We start from the raw sequence: 24749 nt of genomic DNA on the forward strand, positions 1-24749 counted from the left end.
CTTTATCTTATCATCTGTCTTCCCACTGCAAGACTGCAAACACCACAAAGGCCAGGATTTTTGTCTATTTTGTTCACTGTGGTTTCCTCAGTGCCAGCATTACTTGGCACACAGTGGGGACGTATACAGAATAGGGAAAGACAAGACGAGGTTCTGACACATGACTTTGGAGATCATTTCCCATTGCAGAGCCTAGGTTTCTTCAACAACAGGGAAGGGGGCTCACCTGGGTGGCTCAGTTGACTAAGCTTCTGAGTCTTGAATTGGGCTCAGGTCTTGATCTCACAATTCATGGGATCCAGCCCTGTGTCAGCCTCTGTGCTGACAGCTCACAGAGAGTCTCTCTCTCCCTTTCCCTGCCCCTCCCCTGCCCATGCTCGTGTGTGCGCTCTCTCCCTCTCAAAAGAAATAAATAAACATTTAAAAAACACAATAAAGTGGAGGATAATCATACTACGTCTCAGTATTGTTGTGAGGATCGGACAAGGTAAGGGTGTAAAGCTGCACCATTAGTTAAATTTCAGCTCATTAAATTTCCAACCAACTCTGAGGCAGAGGACTTGGTCTAGTCTGGCTCTTTGGATTCTGGGCTCCTAGAAAGCAAACACTTTTCTGTGAGATGTTTCTAGCACAGCTCCTCAGGAGAAGCTCTTTGACATGAACTGCCCCAATGCAAAATCCAACAGAAACCCAACGGAGCTCATTCCCGTGTGTGCTTATTTGCCCCCTCCCTTCCCATTGCTTGATCATTCAGTGCTACCTAATAATCCCCTATACTTCATCTCTTGCTTTATCCACTCATTTAACAGTTTTCACCGGAAATACATAGAGGAAGGGCACTCAATTTCATCAGAAATGCTATGACTTTCTTTCGTGGCTCTCTCTGAGGGTTTCTAACGATGGATCCAGCCTTCCTCCGCCTTGTCTGCATATCAGATTCAGTTGTGCATCTGCGTTGCCAAACTTGTCGATCAGACCCACTTTGAATACAGTGGGTGTTTGCTGAAGAATGGGACTCAGCCCGCTGAACCTACATGTTTTCTTGGGTCAGATTACTCTGCAGAGGAAAGACTACCTGGCCTTTTGCAAGCTTCCTGATAACCATCGCCCTAACTCCACTTGTTTGGGGTGTGGAAAGCAAAATATTTTCAGTGAGAAGTCAGAGTCTTCACCTGGTTCTCTTGACTCAAAGCGGAAACTTGAGCAAAATTCAAATCACAGTTTAAGGAACCTTTCCCTCACCTGTAAAATGCAAACGAGAGCAACTGCAGGGACACCTGGGTGGCTCAGTCCATCCAGCATCCAACTTGGGCTCAGGTCATGATCTCACATTTTGTTGGGCCAAACTGGGTAGGGCTCACTGCTGTCAGTGAAGAGCCCTCTTCAGATCCTCTGTCCCCTCCTCCCTCTGCCCCTCCCCCGCTTGCACTGTCTCTCTCAAAATGAATAAGTAAACTTAAAAAACAAAAACAAAAACCCTACAATCCAGAGATGATGGATGTGATCTGCTGGGTCACAAGCAAATCTGTGACTACAACCCCGTCTCCTCTCTTCTTTTCCGTGTCCCTTTCTAAGCATTACGAATCATAGCAACGACCATTTGTTGAAATTCCACTATGTGCAGGTACAGAGATTAATTTATCTCTAGGTCACAACATCCTTATTAAACATGAGGCGTCCACGGAGACCAAGTCATTTGCTCAAGTTTCTGGTAAACGTGCTAAAATATTTCCTGAGATCAGCTTAGGGCTGCCAGATAACAACGAATACTTATTTATTTTTAGCACAAATGCACTTGTGTTTTTTATTTAAACTATAAAAGGATTGATTGGTAGTTGAGCCAAAATGCAAATTAAACTGAGCGTCTCACACTTTTATTTGCTCAATCTAGCGGGGAGGGTCCCCCGGCAAAATCAAAGCAAGTTCCTCCCAGTGACGCCCTACGTCTTTGCTGGTTACGAGACCTCACGGACACCGGGTTCTAGGTCCATGCCTCCGGACCCTTTCCGGGGGTGGAAGGCGGAGAAGGAGGAGACTCCTGCCCCTCATCAATATGTCCGCCAACGAGCCGGCGCGAGGACCTTCCGCCCCGCACAGACGTGGCCGCGCCCCGCCTCGGAGGATTGGCTCCAGCCCGGAGCCCGGCCTTCCTTGGCGCTGAGAGCCCCTCCCATTGGGCAGTTATAAAACATGGCGGAGCCCCGCCCCCGCCTTCCTCTCGCGACCCCTTCGCGGCGGAGGGGCGGGGCCGGAGCGGCGGCCGAGGTACTGGCTTCGGTGATTGGCGGAGGGCGGTGGCCGGGCCGTCACGTGGCCTCGGGCACGTTTGTTTGCGGAAGTAGAAGAAAGTAGAAGTGCTGAGTAAGCGGAGGTGAGTGACGGCGCAGGGGAGGCGGGCCTTGAGGGCCTTTCCCAAACCTCCTCAGCGCCCCAGAATCGGTGGTCTCCACCCGGACCCTCCTTCGGACTTCCCTCGTGTTCCCCGGTTTTTAGTCGTGTCCTCCATTGACACTTGTGTGACCCCCTGAGTGCCCGCAGCTTCCGCCCTTTGATCCCTCAGCGTCCCCAACTTCCATCTGTGACTGCTCTTGTCTCATCTCGAGCTTGTGGCGCTCCCCCCACCACCCCCCCGGACGCCAGCTTTGACCCTGGGTGCCTCCTTGGTACCGCAGTCTCCCCGGTATGTCTGTCTATCCCTGGCTTCCTTAGTGAGGCCCTCCCCGTCTCCCTTCGTCTCTCGGTGCCTCTCAATGCCCCCAGCTTTCACTCTGGGCTGCGTTGATTGTCTCAGTTTACTTCCCGTGCCTTTCTAAGTGCTCCCGGCCTTTCTGCCTCTGTATTCCCACTTGATCCCGCGCTTCACCTGTTTTCTGCATTTCTCCATTTGTGCCTCTCCTCTGTTGTCCATTTAAAACTCTCCCCTATTTCTGACTCGCTTCTTCTTGCTTACTGCCTCTCGTGTGCCTCCAGATTTCATCGGTGCCTGCTCCCTCCTTCCCCATCGCTTCCTCACAGGGTCACCCAACCCACCAATTCTTCATCTGCCTCCTGCTCCCAGAGGTGACCTGACAGCTGGTGACAAGGAACGCATGACCTGTATGACCATGCAGCTGGGATGGGCAGGCCCATGGGTGTGGGACAAGAAGGGCAGAGGGCTCAGGGATCTGTGCCCATTTTTTTTTTTTTTTTTTTTTTTTTTTAGTGGACTGCTCACATGATCCCAAACAAATACCTTCCCTTCCCCTGAGCTTCTGGGTCTTTCCCTCACCTGCCCTTTTACCCACCCAACAGGATGTGAGGCAGGTTTGGTTTGGCAACACAGATGCCCTGCCCTTGGGCTGGATGCAGTGTTTCTGTTACTGTCTCTGCCTCCAAATGTGCCTGGAGTTTGGAGGCTGTTTTCTGTCCCAAGTCTCAGTTTCCTTATCTGTGAAAGGGGGGATTGTACTTCCTGCCCTTATAAGGCTGCCGTCTGGGAGGTTGAAAATTTGAGAAAATGTAGCAGGGCGAAGCTTTGTAATCGGAATGGTCCTGTACAAATGCATGGTTCCGCTGCTGCGTCATAGGCGGGAAAGGGAAAGGGATCAATGCAAAAACAAAGAGGGAAAGGCAGGTAGAAGGAACATTGTTTTCATTTAACATTTGGCAATATTTGTGGGTCCTCTGCTGTGAGTTAGGCTCTTTGTGCGTTGTTGCTTCGACCATTCATTTCCTCATTTATTTAACAAAAATATTTATGGGCTGTTTATTATGTCCTGGGTTCCTCTTGATGTAGCCTGTGCCATTCCTATTTAACACAAGGAAGAGAGACACCAGGTGATGAAATGACACGAGTCACAACATGGATACTTTTTTTTTTTTAATGTTTATTTATTTTTGAGAAAGAGAGAGACAAAGTGTGAGTGGAGGAGGGGTAGAGAGAGAGAGGGAGACGCAGAATCCAAAGCAGGCTCCAGGCTCTGAGCTGTCAGCACAGAGCCCGATGTGGGGCTTGAACTCACAGATCATGAGATCATGACCTGAGCCGAAGTCGGATGCCTAGCCGACTGAGCCACCCAGGCGCCCCTGGATACGTCACTTTATAGGACAAGAGCCTGTGTGATTGCTCTGCTGTGTTGAAAGTCATTACCATGTCTCAGTGTTCAGGGCACTTTTTCTCCCCTTCTGTAGATTCCTTTCTCGTTAAGCGAGAGCATCCGCAAAAGAGAATTTCTTTCTTGCTCAGCAGAATGACATCACTGGGAGATAGAGGAAGCGCTTCGTGTGTGTCTACACCCACATGCTGGGTGTGTGTGGACGGGGTGAGGGGCTGTAGTGAAGGGACCGCGTTACAAGCTTCACTTTGTAGAGGGCGGCTCCTGGGAGATCCGCGTGTTAAATTTCTCTTCTCTTTTTTGATCCATCTTCATTTTTTTGGGCGATCTCATCCAGTCTCATAGCTTTAAGTACCATCTCTACTCTGACAACTCCCAAATGTATGTCTCCAGCTCAGTCTAGTCTTTCCCTTGAACCTTGTATTTAATGGCTCGCTCAACACCTCGACTGTAGGCATTTCCAGGTTAAAAGTATTTACAGTCAAGCTCCCAATATTCATCCCCTATGTCCCCTTCAGCCCTTCCCCACCTTCCACCAAAATCTGACCCCCCTCCCAGCTTACTCTCTCATCTTTAGAAAATGGCAGTATTCTTTTAAAAAAAATTTAAGCTTATTTATTTATTTTTATTATTATTATTATTATTTTTTTTAATTTATTTATTTCTAGGAGAGAGAGAGTGCGAGCAGGGGAGGGTCAGAGAGAGAGGGAGTCACAGACTGAAACAGGCTCCAGGCTCTGAACTGGCAGTCAGCACAGAGCCCGACGCAGGGCTCGAACCCATGAACCGCGAGATCATGACCGGAGCGAAAGTCGGACGCTCAACCGACTAAGCCACCCAGGCGCCCCTAAGCTTATTTATTTTGAGAGAGATAGAGATAATGTGAGCAGGCGAGGGGCGGAGAGAGAGGAAGAGAGAGAGAATCCCAAGCAGGCTCCATTCTGTCAGCACAGAGCCCGACGCAGGGCTCGAACCCACATACTGTGAGATTGTGACCTGAGCCGAAGTTGGATGTTTAACCAACTGAGCAACCCAGGGCCCCCCCCTTTTTTTTAACATTTAAAAAAAATTTTATTTATTATTATTTTTTAATATTTTTGTTTATTTCTAGGAGAGAGAGAGAGAGAGACAGTGTGAGCAGGGGAGGGTTAGAGAGAGAGGGAGATACAAACTCTGAAATAGGCTCCAGGCTCTGAGCTGGCAGTCAGCACAGAGCCTGACGCGGGGCTCGAACCCACGAACCGCGAGATCATGACCTAAGCAAAAGTCGGAGGCTTAACCGACTAAGCCACCCAGGTGCCCCACCGTGTCTAAAATTTAAATCTCTACCTCCACACTTCCAATCCCTCTTCCTTGGTTTACTTTTCTTCTCAGCATCTAACCAGCATCTAAAACCAATGCATATGTTTTGCCCATTTATCTTTTTTTATTATTTATAGTTGTCTCTAAAATAGAAGGTTGAGGATGGCCAGGGTTTTTGTCTATGTTGCTCACTAGCGGAGCCTCAGCAGTTAGAACAATCCCTGCCACAGAGTAGGTGCTGGATAAATGTTTATAGAGTGAATCATAAAAGGAGTCACCCCGAACCTAGGCACGAGCCCAAAGATCTTTTCAAGGGATTGGTGTCTCCCGTCCTTGGGAGCTCCGGCCACACATCTGGGGCAGCCTGCTGTCAGCTGTGGGCCAACTAAGCAGAGCAAAATGACAAAGAAACTTCTTCCTCTCTTGAAGGGCATTTGGCTCTGGCTCTTATGAATGGCGCTGCATTTTCAGACGCGAGCCTTCGCTTTTGGGAGACAAGAGGTTGAACATCAGGCCACTCGGCCACTATCCATTCAGGCTGTCTCCTGAACGCAGTTTGAGGATGACGAGATGGCGTTCCAGATGCCGACCCCTTGGGTTCAGACCCTGGCCAGTTATATGACGTCCTGTACCTTGGTTTCCTGCGTGCCACGAGGGTAGAAGTACACCTTCCCTTAGGAGGGTTTTGAAGGTTAAATGTGATAATTGCCTCAGACACATGGTGGGGTGCTGGGCACTCAGTGGGTGCTGAGTGAATGTGGCAGTGCTGTTTCACGTGTGGAATGATGGGAACAAGCCCTTCCTCTTTCCTCGCTCACATTAGGAGAGAGTTTGGGAGGAGCTGGGATCGAAGAGAACACCTGGAGGAACATTTTGGTTTGGAGGTGGCTTTGGAGGTCCAGAGGCTGGAGGGGGTATGGGAGGGACATTCCACCTACCCCTACTTTCATCCAGTCTTTTCTCATGCACTAATGGAGCACCTACTGTTTGCAGGTATGCGTACTGCAGTTCAGGAGTCCAAAAAAGAAGCCATGAGGGGGCGCCTGGGTGGCTCCGTCCATTAAGCTTCCAACTCTTGATCTCAGCTGAGGTCTGGATTTCAGGGTCGTGAGTTCGAGTCCCTCGTTGGGCACCTCAGTGGGTGTGAAGCCTACTTTAAAATTAAAAAAAAAAAAAAGAAGAAGAAGCCATGAGTCCAGCCACCAGGCAGTACCTCCCACTTCTTTTCTCTGCCTCAGTTTCCCTGTGTGCCAGACAGGGGTAACCCCCATACCTCCCTTCCTTCGCGGGCCTCTGTGCACTTTGGGACAGCCAACAGGTGTGGGAACCACAGATGTGGGAAATGTTTGCCAAGCACAAAGTGGGGTGGTCTGGGGAGAGGGCAAAGGCCTGTGTGAGGCAGGGCGCGCGCAGGCTGCAGGGGCAGCTGCTGGGGCGGCAGGAAGGAAGGCGATGCTCGGGCTGGGCTCGCTGCCCCAACCGTCCTTCCCGGGCCGTGGATGGGGTCGGGGGGGAACATCAGCCGCACAGGAGGGGTCGCTGGCCCAGGCCAATTGTTCTGACCGGGGGACATCCCGCCACCCGCAGCTGGGGCCTGAGCGGGTTCTGTGTGTGCGCCCAGGGTCCCCCATGAGGCTGGTCCTGTGAGGTCAGCTCCTTGCCCCCCCCACCCCCCCGGCTGCCTGTGGGATCCTGTCACGCACCTCCCACTCCTCAGGCCGCCGTCCTGCCCCTCTGGCTGGGCTCCGTCTAGAAGGAAGCAAGGGGCTTAAAGAGCTCCCCGGCTTAGAATCTGAATGATCTCAGCTTCAGGTATATAAAGCCACACGTTCCAGACCAAAGCTCAGGAAGGCCAGCAGGTGCCCCATGAAGGTTCTCCCGAGGGTTCCGCAGTGGTGATGTGCTGGGCAGCTCAGAGTAGGGGGGTATGGGAGGTGGCCTGTCACCACCCACAAGGGAACAAGAGAGGAGGGGAGGGTGCCTCGAAGGTGCCGGCCCCGGGGGTTTCCATTCGCGCTCATTCACCAAACATTTTATTAAATATCCGCTATTCATCTGGAATAGCGTGCTGTGTGCTTGGGTAAAAAAATAAAGAGGGGAGCAACCCAAGCCAATAGGTGCACCTGTACCACGGGATAAATGCTCCTTTGGGGGAGCTGCTGGGTGCTGTGGGGCCACAGACGCAGTGGGCGGGCACCCGCAGGGGTAAGAGGAGGGGAGGCGTAAGGTGTGGCTCTTAGACATGGGGACCGGTGAGCTGATTCTCGAAGGAGTGGAAGGTTTATGCGTTTGACGGCGAGGCAGATGAGGGAGGCAGGGAACGCGGTCTGGGCAGGGGTGTGCGAGCAGGTGCATGCGGCCCGAGCGTGGCACATTCTGGGAGGTCTCTGGTGCAGCGTGGCTGGAGGAGGGGTGCAGGAGGTGGCCTGGGCCCACTCCCGTGGGTGCTCGCATCCCTTCCCTGGAGATTGGGGCTCGTCTGGAAGATGGGGAGTCTCTGGGCAGGTGTGAGCATGCGATTTGCCTCCTGCGGTAGGCACGGGACGGAGGGATGTGCAGGCCGCCCTGGCTCACATGCTGCATGTGCACCATAAGAGTATAGTGCAAGACGGGAGTGTTGCGGGGGGAGGGGCGCTGTGGCACCCCAAGCTGTCACAGGGCCAGTTGGGCCTTGACGGACAAGCAGAGGCTGTGGCAGAGATAGAAGCGGGGGGCGGGCAGGGGGAGGACGATCCAGGACGATCCAGGTAGGACAGGCTAGAGAGTTTGAAAACCCAGCTCCCCGCCCCCCAAAGAGAACTGTCCAGAGTAGGATGGGGGACAGGGTCCAGGGTCTGGTGGCTTTGTACTTCCTCCCTTGCTTGACACCCGCCCGGGGTCCCTTAGGGACTTCATGGTAGAGGTGGAACCACACGTTTGGGGATAGCGAGCAGGGGAGGGGCAGAGAGAGGGAGAGAGAATCCCAAGCCTACTCTGCACTGACAGCGAGGAGCCCGACGTGGGGCTCAAACCGTGAGAACAGGACCTTAGCCGAAACCAAGAGTCAGAGGCTCAACTGACTGAGCCCCCCCCCAGGACCCCCTCTCCCCGGACATGGCTTTAAAGCAGATGCTGGCAGAGTGGCTCCATGGCGACCAGTATTCGTGTTCACCCCAGCAGTGCCCATGTGCCCATCCGTGCCGCCCAGGCCGCGTGAAGGTGCTCGTTCCCAGACGGGTCACGCGGGCTGTCTCCATGTCCTCCCTCACGTCCTCCTCTGCTCCATCTGTGGGGTGGCCTCTCACCCGGGTCCCCACTGCAAAGTTCAGCTGAAGAGTCACGTCGTGCAGCCCTCCTTGCCTGACATCCCCTCACCCCCCCAGCCAAAGGGGCAGAGACTGGGCCGAGTCCCCTTGGGACTCTTCATTTTACGAACCCAACCAGCCACTTCTGGGGAACTCACCAAAGACGCCACCTGCTGGTTCCAAACTCCCTGCGACCCCAGTACTGGTTCCTTTTTTTGTTTTCTTTTTTGGTGGACATCAGTATGTCCCACTTGAACTTGCCCTTCCAACACCCGCAATCTGAGGCCTCTCTGGGCCTCAGTTACTTTATCTCTAAAATGGGGACACTGGGACTGTCCTTCCTGTCTTACAGCAGGAAGTCCTTCCTCCTCTCCCCTAGGGGTGGCTCGCCCAGCAGAAGACTTCCTGGGTCTCCCCTGAAGGAATCAAGCAGGCAGGCTGGGCCTTTGACGGGGGACGGGTGAGCAAAAGTAAGGAGGAGACGCCGGAAAAGTCCAGCCTCACCGTAGGGGAGACGCGCTTGACACCTGGAAATCACAGTAGAGGCAGAACTGTCAGCGTCCCCGTCACCACAAAACCTCTTGGCATTTGTGGCGTCTCTGTCTGTGGCATCTGAGAGCTGCTCAAAGCCTCAGGCGCCTAGGAGTGGACAGTCCCTGTCTGATGACCTTGGTGTCACCTGTGCCACCACCTACGTGCAGGGAGCAAGCCCAGGTGAGCTGCGTAGACCCGTCAGTCATCAGCAGGTGAAAGAAAATGTGGGGAGGGAGGTCAAGAGAAGCCAGAGGGGGAGGAAGCTAGGAGTGAGGGCGCTGAGGGGGCGCTGTTCCCATGGCATTCTGCTCCCCCCCCCCCCCCAGTTCTCCCCCCTGCAGCGGTGCTGGAAACAACAACGTGCTCGGAGGTCAGGGGCGGGATGGGAGGAAGAGTACAGAAGCCAGAAGGAAGCACGAGCCTGCGCCCTGCCTGCCTCTCGCTTGCTGCTTTCCGGGCTGGGCTGGGCTGTTATGATTGTTCCAGGATGTGGCCCAGGGGGGTTCATTTCCTTTCTTCCCCCTTGTGATAACAATGGCCCCTGTTTGCATGCCCAGGGTCGGCCAGTGTCTGGGACGCTTTCCCTCCATTGTGTCACTGCACCCTCCCGCCCACCCTGGAAGGCAGGGTGGGGAGCCAGACCTGTCCTTTCGGTGGCCAGGCTGTCGTCAGTGTGTGGGAGGCAGCCCTGCCACCAGCCCGGGGACCCTGAGGAAGGTGTCTTCTCTGCTGGGGCCGGATGTGGTCTTTTCATCCAACTAAGACACCCTGGGGACTTGACCTCAAGTGGGCTCAAGGGCTCTGGGGCTCCCCATTGCCCCCACCCCCACGGCCTCTGAGCACCTCTCCCCGTGCCGCCCGCCCGCTCTCTGGAAAGACTCTGTGCTGCTTTTCTTTCTGTCTTTTATTTTTTTAAATGTTTATTTTTGAGAGACAGAGAGAGAGACAGAGTGTGAGCAGGGTAGAGGCAGAGAGAGGGGGAGACACAGAATCCGAAGCAGGCTCCAGGCTCTGAGCTGTCCGCACAGAGCCCGATGCGGGGCTCAAACTCCTGAACTGCGAGATCATGACCTGAGCCGAAGTTGGATGCTTAACAAACTGAGCCACCCAGGTGCCACTGTGCTGCTTTTCTAAGCTGGTCCCGACCCCCATGGGCTCCCATGTCCCCAGCTGTGGGCCGCAGGGGCTCAGCCTTGCACTCCTACTTTCTCTAAAAATATAGAATCATTAAAAAAAAAAAAATCCTTTTCCATACCATTTGATAAATAGGAAAAAGAAAAAAATGGCCCATAAACGCAATATCCTCAAATCCCTCTCCCAAATCCTCATTAGGAGTTTGGTATTTTTCTTTTGCTTTTTTTTTTTTTTTTTTTTTGCTACATAATTTTTACTCAGTTAAATTATGCTTTACCAGGCTTTCTGAGGACCAGGCCCGTGCCAGGTGTGAGTGTACAGAGGTGACCAAGTGCCAAGACCAAGCACCTGTCCTTAAGAAGCTCAGACTCTCGAGAGCCAGCCTGTCTGGCTCTAATTCTTCCTCCACCTACTAGCTGTGTGACCTTGGGCCCACTGCTTTACCTCTCTGTTCCTTGATTTTCTCATATGTAAAATGAGGAGGGTAATGGTAATAATTTCATAGGGGGGTGGTGCACATTAAAGATGAGTATATGTCAAGTTCTTGGCCCAGGGCTAGAGCACAGAGAGGCACACGAGTGTTTGGTAGTGACTAGTGTGATGTAAGGGTACAGTCGGGCAGGAGGATCAAGGAGAGGAAGGACGCATCAGACAGACAAGATCAACGCGGATAGGCAAGGCGGTGCGAGACAGCACTGCTTTCTGGAATCTTGCGAGGTTTGGAGCCCAGTGGGCGGGATCAGTCGGAGAGGCTACGCGAGGAGTCAGGGGCCTTGCGGTCAAGCTTGCAGTTTGCAAACAGCACAGGGAGCATCCAGGACTTGAAGCCACAGAGCCTGTAACACCTCCACCTGCTTCCTGAGCTGTAACCTTTACCATCACTGCTTCTCATGACTCCACGGATTCCCTGGAGTAAACATAGTGTAACTTACAATTCCTATAATGTTGGGTGTAGAAGTTACTTCCGTTTCTGTGTCAAAACAAACATTGTTACCATACACACTGTTGCGTATGCCATGCCTTCTGTTTTGGGGCTTTCTTTTCCAAGGACAATTTCCTGTGCCTTCTTTGGGGTTCCTCCCCTCTCCTCTGATTATGGGGAGGGGCACGGGCACCCCAGCACCTCTGTCCTTTCCATTCCCAAGGGCGGGAGGAAGAAGGAACTTGACACAGGTCTAATCATTCTTAAGAAAGTTTTCATTTAACCTCAGAGCACACAAGAGGTGAGCATTGTCCTCACTTTAAAGGGGACACTGAGGCTCACAGCCCACTCACACCACATCTTATTCCTGATCACAAGAGGAAGGATGCTACCCAGCGGCAGAGTGCTTTCCAAACTCTGCAGGCATGGTCTCTGAGCCTCAGTTTCCTTGTCCGTCGGAGGGAAGGTGATCGGAGGAAAGGGGACTAATACTAATACTATTTATTGAACATTTGCGACCTGCAGGTTCTGTTCTTGGGCACTGTTATCGGGCTCGTGTTGTACATAAGGCCACTGAGACACAGAGAGGTTCAGTGACTTGCCCGAGGACCCACAGCTGGTAAGGATTTGAACATAGTTTTGCTCCAGCGCTCTGCCTCGTGTGGTTTTGTCAGAATGAAGTGAGACAGTCCCGTAAGGTGCTTGGCTCGGGGCCTGCTGCCTAGTAAGTGCTCAGTGATCGTCCCCTGATGAAATTATCATCGTTGACCCTTATTCCCTTCACAGGTTGTTCTTCCTAGGCTTCTTGTTCTTTTATCCCTAAGCTTGGTCCTGTCCTCCAGAGCTGGCCCAGAGTGTGGCCAGTGTCCACTGACCTGTCCTCTCCCCCGGGGCGCTCACACCCCTGTGCTCTGTCCTCCGTGTCCGAGCTGTTCTTCTGGCAGGTGACTTCCTGGCCCAGAGCCCGAGGGCCACCTGCAGCTAAATGTCACTGCCTTTGGTGGCCCTGCCTTCGGAATGCAGTATGCTTTCTGGGAGCATAGGAAATAGTGAGACTTCGAATTCTGCCATCCAAACTGGGGACAATTTCCACAGCAGACACTTGATCCCTTGAATCTGACACATAAACGTGTCTCCATCCAAACACACGATCGTGGTGTCCAAGTCTTCCCATTCACGTTCATTTCCGAGGCACTTGGCTTGGCGTTGCCTCCGAGCTCCTTGGAAAAACCAGCGGTGGCAGCGCCAAAACTTGGAGGCAGATACTTCCAGCCCCCCCCCCCCGCCCCCGATGGAGTGTGGGACGATCCTGTCCCCTTGCTGCATCCAAGAGAAATGGGACGTGGGCTTTGTTTGCAGCCTGGAAATGACTCGTGCCAGGCTTTCTCAACGCTAAAAACTTGATCTGAACTTCAGGGAGCAAGAACCTGTCCACTTGGACAGAGCAGTGTCGTCTATAATGTGTATTCACGTCTGCCATCTTCTTCTTTTTTTTAAGTTTATTTATTTATTTTGAGAGAGAGGGAGAGAATTCCAAGCAGACTCCATGCTGTCAGTGCAGAGTCCGACATGGGGTTCGAACCCACGAACTGTGAGATCATGACCCGAGCCAAAATCAAGAGTTGGACGCTAAACCAACTGAGCCTCCCTGAGCGATACAGCCCCACACTACAGATGAGGAAACTGAGGCCCTGTTGGGGAAACTGGTCAGGAAGCAGGAGGGTTCTGGTCCCCTGTGCGTGGTGGCAGCTCTGTAACTTCCCATCGGGCCTTCTTACTCCCCGCTCAGTGCTGTTTCTCTTTCTCTCCCCTCCTTTCCAGGTCCCTCCAGGCCCAGAGCCAGGGGAGTAGCCCTGGTGGGGAGCGATCCGGGAGCCTGTGCAGGACACTGCTACCCTTGGTGAGGTGGGCATGGGAGACCGAGCCCAGCTGACCAGAGACCCCGTTTTCTTCCAGACCGAGGGGGCAGGTGGCGGGGCCTCCCCACCTGCCCCGCGGAAGATGCAGTTCTTCGGCCGCCTGGTCAATACCCTCAACAGCGTCACCAACTTGTTCTCGAATCCGTTCCGGGTGAAGGAGGTGGCTGTGGTGGACTACATCTCCAGTGGCCGGGTTCAGGAGGAAGGGCAGCTGGTGCTGTTCCAGAACTTTCCCAATCGCACGTGGGACTGCGTCCTGGTCGACCCCAGGAACTCACAGAATGGATTCCGGTAGGTGACAATCAACTCCCACACACCTCTTTCCTTTGGCTCCTCGTGCTGGTGGCCCCTTGGGCAAAAAGCAGCTTCTCTGGGTTTAACATCTGAGGGCTCTGGAGCAGGGTTGGCGGGGTGTGGGGGGTACCTCCTAGTTTCTGCACCTTCTGGCCCGGCAGGGTCCCCACAGCGGGGGCCTGGGGATAGAAGAGCAGGCTTTGTCCTTTCTTCTGGCTGGACCCCTGCTGCAGGAGGGAAGGAGGAGGGCCAGGAAAGCCGAGAAGGGTCAGATCGGGTAAGGTCCAGGGGTCGTCGTAGCCCTGGATCTTTAAAGGCACGAGGGTAGAGAAGTGGCCAAGCACCCAGAATGCAGGGTCCAGAGGAGCTTGGCAGACGGGCACTGGGCCAGTGCTGATGGTCTTTTTGCATCGGTTCATCCATCTAGCCAGCCCACCATCCGCCCCTTCGCCACAGTGCTCAGGAGTCCCAGCCCCTGGGTGAGGCCCAGCTGGTGCTGTGAAGTGACAGAACGTGCTTTGGGTCCTCAAGGAACGTGCAGTCTTCCGGGGGAGGCCACGTGGCAGCCACAGCCACGTGTGCAGAGCTGTGGCAGGGGCGGGCGGTGGGGACACAGGAGGCGATCGCTCCCTGGTGGGCTACTCGAGCCTGGAATGAGTAGGAATGTGCCCGGCATGGGAGAATGGATAAGGTCGTTCCAGACGTGCAGAGGTGTGGTGGCGAGGGGGAGGGGGCCCGCAGGCTGACAGCCCGGCTTGGATCCCAGGCCCGGCGCGGGTGTGGGGCTTTGGTGAGAAGTGAGGCTAGAGGGAGCCTCCAGGGCCGTTCCGATCGAGGGGGCGTGCCGGCAGGATCTGAGCAGTAAGCTGGGAGTCCGTGTCCAGCCGACGGGAGGAAGGTGGAGGAGGCCAATCCGGGGAGGATCCAGGCCTGGCTCTGCAGGAAAACTGAGGCAGAGACCCCCACAGAGGGTGCTTGGGCAAAGAGCACAGCTCTGCAGGCAGTGGGGACACCAGTTTTAGCACAGCAGAGCTAGTCCCCACGCCGGGCACAGATGGGCCTGAGCTGACAGCTGCCCAGCTGGCCTTGGGCAGGACAGGGCAGGCAGGCTTCCTGCAGCTCCAGAACCCTCCCCAGGCCCACAGCTGAGCAGGCGGGGCAGGCCCCCTCTTCAGAGCGACACTCAGCTTTACTTCTGAGGCCCCCAACTCTGGGAGCTCTACCACCCTCCACCATCACCCAGGTCCTGTCTGCTACAGATGTCCCTTGAGCCCCTCTGTGGGCAGACTTCCATCCAGGGGGTTCAGCCCTTTGCCAACAGTTTATTAACTACATGTTTATTTTTTTCATGTTTATTTAGTTATTTAATAAAGGTAGAAGGACAGGGTGAAAAAAGGCCCTGTCCTTCTTAGGGGTTTCCCAGAAGTTGCACCCAAGCCTTTCACTTGAATCCCATTGGCTAGGACTTAGTCACGTGACCACAGCTCACTGCAAGGGAGGCTGGGACGGCAGGGGGAGGCTTGTGTTCCAGCCGCGTGCCAATCCAAAAGCCGGGGCTCTGTTATTCTTCATTTTGCTGCTGCCTCTCTTTCCGGGCCATGGTCATGATACACACAGACTCCAGCTGCTCCCCACCTCCCAGCCTCTGGCTCTGCCTTCAGTCTTCCTCTCCGCCCATCCTCTTCCAAGCTGTTGTCAGAGTGGATCTTTCCAGAGCACAAGTCTGATCACTGCCTCCCCTGCCTGACTCTTCGAGAAGTTCCTGTTTCCTTAACACATCAGCTGCTCGGCCTGGCTTGAAAGGGCCAGTGTGGTCAAGCCTCGCTCCTCGCTCTGTTCTCAGCCCTTGCCGCCCCATGCTCCTGGCTTTCACCCAGATTCTTACGCTGGCCTAGAACCCTTTCCCTTTCTTTGCCTGCCTCACTTCTACTTGCCCTTCCCTGACCTTCAGGCTGGAGCAGGTGCTGCTGCTGTGTGGCCCCACAGCACTGCATCCCTGCGCTCAGTGGACTGCCTTCCTGGTAGATACAAAGCCCATGGAGGCAGCGGCTGCATGTGTCTTGCTCAGCCCGGGACAGACCCAGCACCCAGCCAGGAGCCCGGCACACGTGGGTTTGCGAGATGAGCATGATGTATTCATGCGACTTTGACGGTGTTTTTGGAGGGATCGCTGTGCGCCGTGTCCTCTGTCCAGGGCTGGGGACTGTCAGATTCAAGGCAGTCGAGGAGGTGAGCTAGGAAGCAGGGGGTAGGTCCCGGAGAGTTGCAGAAAATGACCATGCCGAGGCCTGGGGTGTGTGACGCCAGAGCCCCGGGGGTTGTCCTAGGGGTAGTCATCGCGGGGTCTCCCCGCTGCTCCCAACCCCCCTGCAGTTTGTAGGAGGAAGGTTCGGTTAACTAGAGTTCTTCGGGGGGCTGACATTCTGTCTTTGAAAGGCCTCCCCCTCCTTCACTCGCCCGGAGGGCTCCGAGCTACCCCACAGCACACAACTGCGTTGCAGGTAGATGGCAAGGAGCCGCCTCCGGCCTCAGGCTCCGGGTCAAGGGCTCCCGGTCAAGGGCTCCCGGTCCTGCAGCTACACAGCTTCCCGATGGGGCAAGGAATCAGGCCCTTCTAAATCCTCCGGTTTTATTTACCTGAGGGCCCATAAGTAAGGACCCATAGTGTCCACACCGGGTGGACAGATCAGACCCAGGCGGGCACAGAGGGTGATGACGACAGTACTAGCATCCACCACTGCGTGTGAGGCGCCGAGGTCTAAAAAGTAACTCACTAGAGCCTCACAAACAGTCCCAGGGTGTAGGGGGTATTACTGACCCCCTCTTACAAAAGGAGGAGTGAATTTTAGTAACTTGCCCGAGTCACATAGCTGGTTGGGCGTAGAGCTGGGGTCCAGACCCAGCAGTCTGGCTCCAGGACCCAGGTCTTCCCCCCCCCCCCCCCCCCCCCCCCCCCCCCCCGCCAACCAGGCCACTCTGCAGTGCGGCAGTGAGCTGGGCAGGACTCCGCTCGCCTGGGCCCGTCCTGGGCGCCCCCGGCCCGGCGTGTGGTCCAGAGCCCTGGCTCTTCTGCTGGGAGCGTTGTGTGCGCGTTATGATAACGTCCGTGCTTATGTTCCTGCTGCGAATTCATCACCAGCTCCTGCCCTTCGTTTGTGACATGTGATAGTTGCACGTCACTGGTACCCAGCAGAAGCAGGGCTGCGCTTTCCAGGAATCCTAGAAAGAAATGATCAAAGCGGCACGAAGCAAATGATCTTTGCTTCTCGGAAGGGGACTGATCTTCAAGGTCCTCTGCACTGGGACGTTGATGCGTCAGCACCTCGGACAAGCCGAGTGGCCTGTGTCCTGGCCACACATCCCATGCCGGCTGCTTCCCTTTTCATCCAGCCCACAGCCCACCCTCTCTGAGCAGAGCCGGACACAGCACATCTGCCCTCCTGGGGCTCCCACGGCAGCAAGGAAAGGTAGATCCGTACCCAGCAGGCAGCAGGATAAATGTTATAATAGGAACGAGTGAGGCTCTTACGCTCCCCAAACAGACCTCCCCCTCTGACCCTCCGTTCTCTGTCCTGGTCGCCGCCACTCTTCCCCACCCCCTTTGCCTGACCCTCGGCTCCCTGCTCTGTGAGCGGGTCCTCACCCACCTTCTTCTCCCTTGGCGCCGTCCATACTTCTGTCCACCCCTCTTGCCTTGGATCGCTACATGTTTGTTTGCACATCCATGTCCCCAGTAGACCGCAGAGGTCCTGAGGGACAGCACCTGGGACAGAGGCCTCTCTCCCAATGCCCGTCGTAGTGCCAGGCCACAGATGCACGGTGTGTATTTGTTGCGTGTGTGTGGTTGACTGTGTCCACTGAAGATGGGTGTGTCTTTAACAGGAGGATTTGGAAAAGGCCTCTCGGGGGTATTTGGGTGAGAGACGAGCCTAAAAGGGGAAGGAAGAGTCCATCTGGAGGAGGTGCGGGGACAGGGCTCCACAGACAGGCACAGCGAATGCAAAGGGTTTCTCCTCCGTGCCGAAGCGCTTGTGCTCAGTTTTGAAACTGGACAGTTAGGGGCCTCTGTAGCCTATTGGTTTCTGCCCCTGCTTTGGTCTAGGACGCTACTGAAAGTCCCAGGGGACCGCTCCACCCCCAAATGCAAATGCATGGCCACATATTTGCATGCGATTTCCAGAAGTTCACAGACCCTCTGAGGCGCACCCACAGGTCATTCCCAGCTGAGGCTGAGGCTTCCCAGAGCTGTTGCCAGGTGGCTTTTGTCTCGGGGCTCAGTTCTAGAAGAGAGGGGAAAGAGAGCCCCATGAGCCCTCTCAGTGTTGTCTTTTCTCTGGATCTTTCACCCCTGGCCCTAACCCAAGCCTGGCTCTCCCCAAAAGCCTCAAGAGTTTTCTTTCCCGGTCTTTCCCCTGCTGGACCTGGAGGAGAAACAGGGTGCCCCTTACCCCCAGGCATGAATCATCAGCCTGTACTGCCTACACTCTGTCCTGGGGGTTCCCCACACCCCTAGGGACACGTGCCCCTGGCCCAAAGCACCGTATCACCATCACTGCCTGTCTTGACGCTCGGTGACTGTGAAATTCGCAGGGCACCCCGCTCGCACCCACGGCTCTTGGTCCCAGACCTCTCCCAGCCCACACGGCCATTCCCTGGGTCTTGTCACCACCAGTAACCACAGCTCTTCTGCAAGTACAAGCCCCCCACTTTCCACCCTTGGTTCTGTCTTTCCTGCTTCTTCTCCCTCCTCCTCTCAATGCCAAGTTCTCCCCCTGCAGACACAGACCGAGCCGCCACCCTGCTAAGGGCCATATCCCTCTCATGGACTTCACTTCTTGCCCTGCTGAAGCTGTCAGTATAATCACGCCTTGCACACCTTCTCTGCTTTCTTGCTTCTTTCTTCTTCATATTTGCTTGGCAAAACCCTAATGCTAGTTAATTCCAGTTCTGCACCGTGGTCGGAGGAGCTCCCCTCCATGCTGCCTGCTCTCACCCAAAAGTGCCAGCAGGTATGCCTCACCCTGTCCTCCACTTCCTTCCCTCCCTTCCCCTTCATGCTCGTCCGCAGCAGGCGAGTGTCCCCACCCTGTCTGCCCACACCACCTGCTCCGGCATTCTGGGCCTTCCCTGTTGTCACTGCAGAGGCCAGTCCCTGTCAAGGTCAACATCCCCTCATCCACCTCAGGACATCACTTCAGCAATTCTTTCCTCTCTCCTGGATAATTTCTCCCTCCTGCCTAGGTATTGTCCATTGCTATACAAATGTGCTGTGGCCTCTTTTTTTCCTTTTTAAAAAAAAAATTCATTCTTGACTTCATTTCCCCCCAGGCACTGCCTCTATTCAGCTGTCCCCAATTCCCTCCTCCTGTTCTGTCTCTTTAAACTTGTTAAAAAGAGTGAAATATGCCTCGTGTGGAAAAGTACATGCAGCTCAATGATCACAAATACCTCTTCACCCATGTCAAAACATAGAACCTTGCAGCACCCTGGAAGCCTCTCTTGTGCTCCCTTGTCTCCAAGGGTAACCATTAACCTGACTTGCTGGTCACTGCTTCTCTCTCTGACTTGTTTGCTCAGCATTTTGTTAGTGAGATTTCTACATGTTTTTGCGTGGAACTGGGCCTGACTTCTGTGCAGTACAATTCCGCTGTGTGGACGATATCACAGCTTCGCTAATTCATTTGGGTGTTGGTGGAATGTGGATTGCTTTTGGTTTTCTTGGTGTGTGTATATGTGGCGGACATCTATCGGGGAGTGGAATCCGGGAGCCAAGACCATGCACGTCCTGAGCTTCAGTGGATAATGCCCCTCTCTTTCCTGTCAGCAACGAAGGAGATTCCTGTTACTTCTGATGCATAGTGTTGCTAGCTTAAAAAAAAAAAAGTATCATTCTGTTGGATGTGTAGTAGTGTCTCATTGTGGCTTTAATTTGCCTTTGCCTGATTACATACGAGTTTGAGTACCTTTGGATAAGTTGATGAGCCATTTGGCAGTCCCCTTCAGTGAAGTGCCTGTTCTCTGCTCTTGAACACTTAAAAAAAAAAGAAGTTCTTTTTCTTACAGTTTTAGCATCTGTATTCAAATACACACCTTTTGTTGGCAATGTGTGTTGCAGCCATCCCCTCATGGCTTGCCCTTATACTTTCTTTTTTTTTTAAATTTTAATGTTTATTTGTTTATTTTAGAGAGAGCACAGCTAGAGGAGGGGCAGAGAGAGAGGGAAACACAGAATCTGAAGCAGGTTCCAGGCTCTGAGTTCTCAGTGCAGAGCCTGGCATGGGGCTCGAACCCAAGAACTGTGAGATCATGACCTGAGCTGAAGTTGGACGCTTAACCGACTGAGCCACCCAGGTGCCTCAACCCTTGTACTTTCTTCATGCTATCTGTTGATAAGTAAGAGTTCTTCATCTCAAGGAAGTCAGAGTCTCTGATTTCTTTTATTGTTTGCTTTCGTGTACTGTTTAAGAAATTTCTTCTTTACCATGAGGGGTTGAGGATATTTTTCTGTAGTTCTGTAGTATCTTCCGGAAGCTTTATTATTTTGCCTTTTGTAACTAGATTGATTATCTACTTGAAATTGACTCCTAGGTCATAACGTCTACTTTAAGGGGGTAGAAGTTCTAAGGCCTCAGCTGAAGGCCTTGGTTTCACCAGGGTCCTTCCAGATTGAACTTTAATCTCTGTTTTCTAAGTACTGAAAAACTGCCACAGTTTCTGCTCAGTTCTGTGTCCTTTCTGCTACTGTTTTCTGTTTGGTTTCTTTCTCTCTCTCTCTCTCTCTCTCTCTCTCTCTCTTCCCCTCCCCTCCCTCCCTCCCTCCCTTCCTTCCTTCCTTCCTTCCTTCCTTCCTTCCTTCTTCCTCCTTCCTCCTCCTCTTTTTCTTTTTTCTTCATGTTTGTTTATTTTTTTTATAGGTTTTTTTTTTGAGACAGAGACAGAGCATGAGCGGGGGGAGGGGCAGAGAGAGAGGGAGACACAGAATCGGAAGCAGGCTCCAGGCTCTGAGCTGTCAGCACAGAGCCTGATGCGGGGCTCGAACCCATGAACCATGAGATCTGACCTGAGCCGAAGTCGGATGCCTAACCAACTGAGCCACCTGGGTGCCCCCATGTTTGTTTATTTTTGAAAGAGAGAGAGCATGAGCAGGGGAAGGGCAGAGAAAGGGGGTCAGAGGATCTGAAGTGGGCTCCGTGCTGACAGCAGCAAGCCTGATGCGAGGACTCAAATTCACGAACTGTGAGATTATGACCTGAGCTGAAGTCTGACATTCAACCAACTGAGCCACCCAGGCGCTGCTCTGTTTGGTTTCCTGACATCTTGCTCTGCATAACTTATGAGAGAAAATGGCATGTGGAATTTTGGGCTTACTTCTCTGTAATTCCCTCAAGTTCTGGCCGTCTCAGAAGACTCTGAATACTGGCCTCTCTTTGCCTCGTGGTAATTCTGGCAGCACCTGGCTGCCTCCCAGCCTTTATATCGTGCATCACAGATCCCAGAGTGCCCTGAGTAGAAATGAGGGGCTTACCTCAGTGTGCTTCTCTCTAGTCTACCATCTTGGCCCCGTGTTCTTGCTTGCCCTGGGTTCCCTCCAAACACCATGTACTCATTTGCATTAATCCTGACTTTTATTTGTTTTCAGCAGGAAGGCTAGTTTGGTACAAGCTCCTCAGTCCTATCCAGAAGTAGAGGTTCCTCCACAAACTTGGTAGAGAATATTTATTTACATTATCACCGAGTCAAGGTATTTGCCAGATTTCCCCAGGACTTTTTGTTTGAACCATAGACAGTTAAAAAAAAATTTTTTTTAGATTATTTATTAAAATTTTTTTAGTTTTTCAAATCTTTGAATTTGAAATAATTTATTTTTTTAATAATAATTTATTTTTACTTTTTTTACTTTATTTTTAAATTTACATCCAAGTTAGTTAGCATATGGCACAACAGTGATTTCAAGAGTAGACTCCTTAATGCCCCTCACCCATTTAGCCCATACCCCCCACCCCTCCAGCAACGCTGTTTGTTCTCTATATTTTAGAGTCTCTTATGTTTTGTCCCCCTCCCTGTTTTTATATTATCTTTGCTTCCCTTCCCTTATATTCATCTGTTTTATATCTTAAAGCCTCATATGAGTGAAGTCTTAGGATATTTGTCTTTGACTGATTAATTTCACTTAGCATAATACTCTCCAGTTCCATCCACGTAGTTGCAAATGGCAAGATTTCATTCTTTTTGATTGCTGAGTAATACTCCATTGTATCTATATGCCACATCTTTATCCATTCATCCACTGATAGACATTTGGGCTCTTTCCATACTTTGGCTGTTGTTGATAGCGCTTCCATAAACATTGGAGTGCGTGTGCCCCTTCAAAACAGCACACCTGTATCCCTTGGATAAATTCCTAGTAGTGCAATTGCTTGCTCGTAGGGTAGTTCTATTTTTAATTTTTTTTAAATGTTTTATTTATTTCTAGGAGAGAGAGAGAGACAGCATGAGCAGGGGAGGGTCAGAGAGAGAGAGACACAGACTCTGAAACAGGCTCCAGGCTCTGAGCTGGCAGTCAGCACAGAGCCCGACGCGGGGCTCGAACCCACGAACTGTGAGATCATGACCCAAGCGAAAGTCGGACGCCTAACCGACTAAGCCACCCAGGTGCCCCTCTTTCCTGCTTTGTCAAAGATTAGTTGGCCATACATTTGTGGGTCCATTTCTGGGCTTTCTATTCTGTTCCATTAATCTAAGTGTCTGTTTTTGTGCTAGTACCATACTTTCTTGATGATTACAGATTTGTAATACAGTTTGAAGTCCAGAATTGTGATGCCTCCAGCTTTGGTTGTCTTTTTCAAGATTCCTTTGGCTATTCAGGACCTTTTCTGGTTCCATTTAAAAAATTTTTTTTAATGTTTATTTTTGAGACAGAGAGAGTGTGAACAGAGGAAGGGCAGAGAGACAGGGAGACGCAGAATCCAAAGTAGGCACCAGGCTCTGAGCTGTCAGCCCAGAATCTGACATGGGACTCAACTCACAGACTGCAAGATCATGACCTATACCAAAGTTGGACACTTAACCATCCGTTTATTTATTTTTTAGAGAGAGAGAAAGAGAGAGATTGAGAGATAGCGAGCATGCAGGGTAGGGGCAGAGAGAAGGGAAGAGAGAGAAGCCCAAGCAGGCTATGCACTGCCAGCTCAGAGCCCAACTAGGGTCTCAATCCCATGAACCATGAAATCATGACCTGAGCAAAATCAAGAGCTAGATTCTCAACTGGTTGAGACACCCAGACACCCCATTAAAAAAGATTTTTACGTGTATTTGAACCATAGTTTATATGTATCTATATGTATTTTGTTTGTATCTATATGTATTTCTTTTCAAGGTATGAGACTTTTCCTTCCCTTTTTTGTTACTGGTCTTTTGCTTAGTTTCATTGTAGTCAGAGAACATGGTCTAAATATTTTAAAGCCTTTGAGAGGCACATGGGGGGCTCAGTCGGTTGAGTGTCCGACTCTTGGTTTCAGCTCAGGTCATGAGCTCACAGTTCGTGAGTTCAAGCCCCATGTGGGGCTTTGTGCTGATGGTGTGGAGCCTGCTTGGGATTCTCTGTCTCCCTCTTTCTCTCTGCCCCTCTCCCGCTTGTGCTTGTTCTTTCTCAAAAATAAACAAACAAACAAACAAACATTTTTTAAAAGTAAATACTTTAAAGCCTTTGAAATTTGTTCAGATGTACTTTATGGCCCAGCTTACACCCAGTGTTTCTAACTTTTGTTTGCATGTGCTTGAATGTTTATTCTGTAGCTGATAGCATTTCATATATGTCGGCCAGGTCAGGTTGACTAACAGTTCTAGATCCAATAGGGATTTTTTTTTTTTTTGGTTTGATTGTTTAGGAGTAGTGAAAGTTATTAAAATATTTCAGTGTGATTGTGGATTTGTCTAGTTTTTTTCTTTTTTTGCTGAAATTATGAATGATTTCATTGTTTTTTAAATGTTCTATATCTTTTAAAAAATTCTGTCAACTTTGACTTAATCCTGGACTTAATTTATGATGAGGTGCATAACTTAATTGTTGTGTTTTCCTGGTGGATTAAAACTGTCATCATTAAGAATTGTCCCCTCTTGGGGTGCCTGGGTGGCTTAGTCAGTTAAGCGTCCGACTTCGGCTCAGGTCATGATCTCACGGTTCATGGGTTCGAGCCCCGCGTTGGGCTCTGTGCTGACAGCCAGCTCAGAGCCTGGAGCCTGCTTCAGATTCTGTATCTCCCTCTCTCTCTGAACCGCCCCTGCTCACACTGTCTTTCTCTCTCAGAAATAAATAAAACATTAAAAAAAATTTTTTTTTAAGAATTATCCCTTCTTTGTTTCCAGTAATGCTTTCCTAAACTACTTTTTCTCTTATCAATATAGCTTGCCCAAGTTTTTGGGTTAGTATTATAGATTGTATAATATATATAGATTGTATATATATTAGATTGTATAATATATATACAATATACAACATATAACGTAATATTAAAAATATATAAATATATACAGAAATAGTTCTTAAATATAAAAAACATATACGTATATATATGTGTGTGTATATATATACATATATATATATATAATTTCCTTATATTTTAAATCTTGTTTGGAGTATAGAGTTGTCTCTTTTCCTGTATTATCCTTGTCTGTTATTCCTTATGTTAATTTGGGACATGTAGTCTATTTCTCCTTCATATCATGCTGATACATTTGGGGCTAAATCTGTCACCTCGCTATTGTCTTTTTGTTGCCATTGTGCCACCTATTTTCTTTATTCCTTTCTTTCTTGTCTTCTTACACAGTTTCATTTTTGTTTTGTTTTAGTTGGCTTTCCTGAGATGCAGTTTAGAAAAATATGAAATTTACCAATGGGAAGTGTAGCATTTGATGAGTTTCGGTGACGGGGCACAGCCACGTGCCATCACCGCAGTGAAGACAGAGAACGTGTCTGTGAACTCCAGAGTTCCCTCCCCGCACCCCTGCGCTAAGTCCCCTGCACCCACCACCGCCCCTGGAAAACACTGACATGCTTTCCATCACTAAGGTTTTGCCTTTCAATCATACAGCATGAGATCTTACAACTTTTTTCCCCACTTAGTGTAATGGTTTTGCAATTCGTGATCATTTTCATATTAGGCCATTTGTCCCCTCTCCGTCAGCTTGCAAGTTATGCATTCTGTCATTCTCTTTCAGTGATAATGGCTGGGGGACAATTCTCTGTGGGTCTCTCATGTGTCTGTAC

General features: G+C 51.4%; 1 protein-coding gene across 5 annotated transcripts in view; it reads left to right on the top strand.

The window, feature by feature from the left end:
- The first annotated feature begins 2272 nt into the window (after positions 1 to 2272).
- PLA2G6 (phospholipase A2 group VI) overlaps positions 2273 to 24749 on the top strand; it is a 61266-nt gene continuing 38789 nt past the window's right edge. For 2 of the 5 annotated variants that reach the window (XM_039246071.1, XM_039246076.1), the window contains exons 1-2: positions 9083 to 9394; positions 13227 to 13480. In XM_039246071.1, coding sequence (XP_039102002.1) covers positions 9344 to 9394; positions 13227 to 13480 — 305 coding nt within the window. In that variant the 5' untranslated portion in view covers positions 9083 to 9343. Of the gene's footprint in view, positions 2372 to 9081; positions 9427 to 13226; positions 13481 to 24749 lie in introns of those variants that run through there. The other 3 variants (XM_039246072.1, XM_039246075.1, XM_039246073.1) reach the window with 3 other exon arrangements.

The sequence above is a fragment of the Hyaena hyaena genome, unplaced genomic scaffold (assembly GCF_003009895.1).
Source record: "Hyaena hyaena isolate Hyena2069 unplaced genomic scaffold, ASM300989v1 scaffold_280, whole genome shotgun sequence".
Lineage (NCBI taxonomy): Eukaryota > Metazoa > Chordata > Mammalia > Carnivora > Hyaenidae > Hyaena > Hyaena hyaena.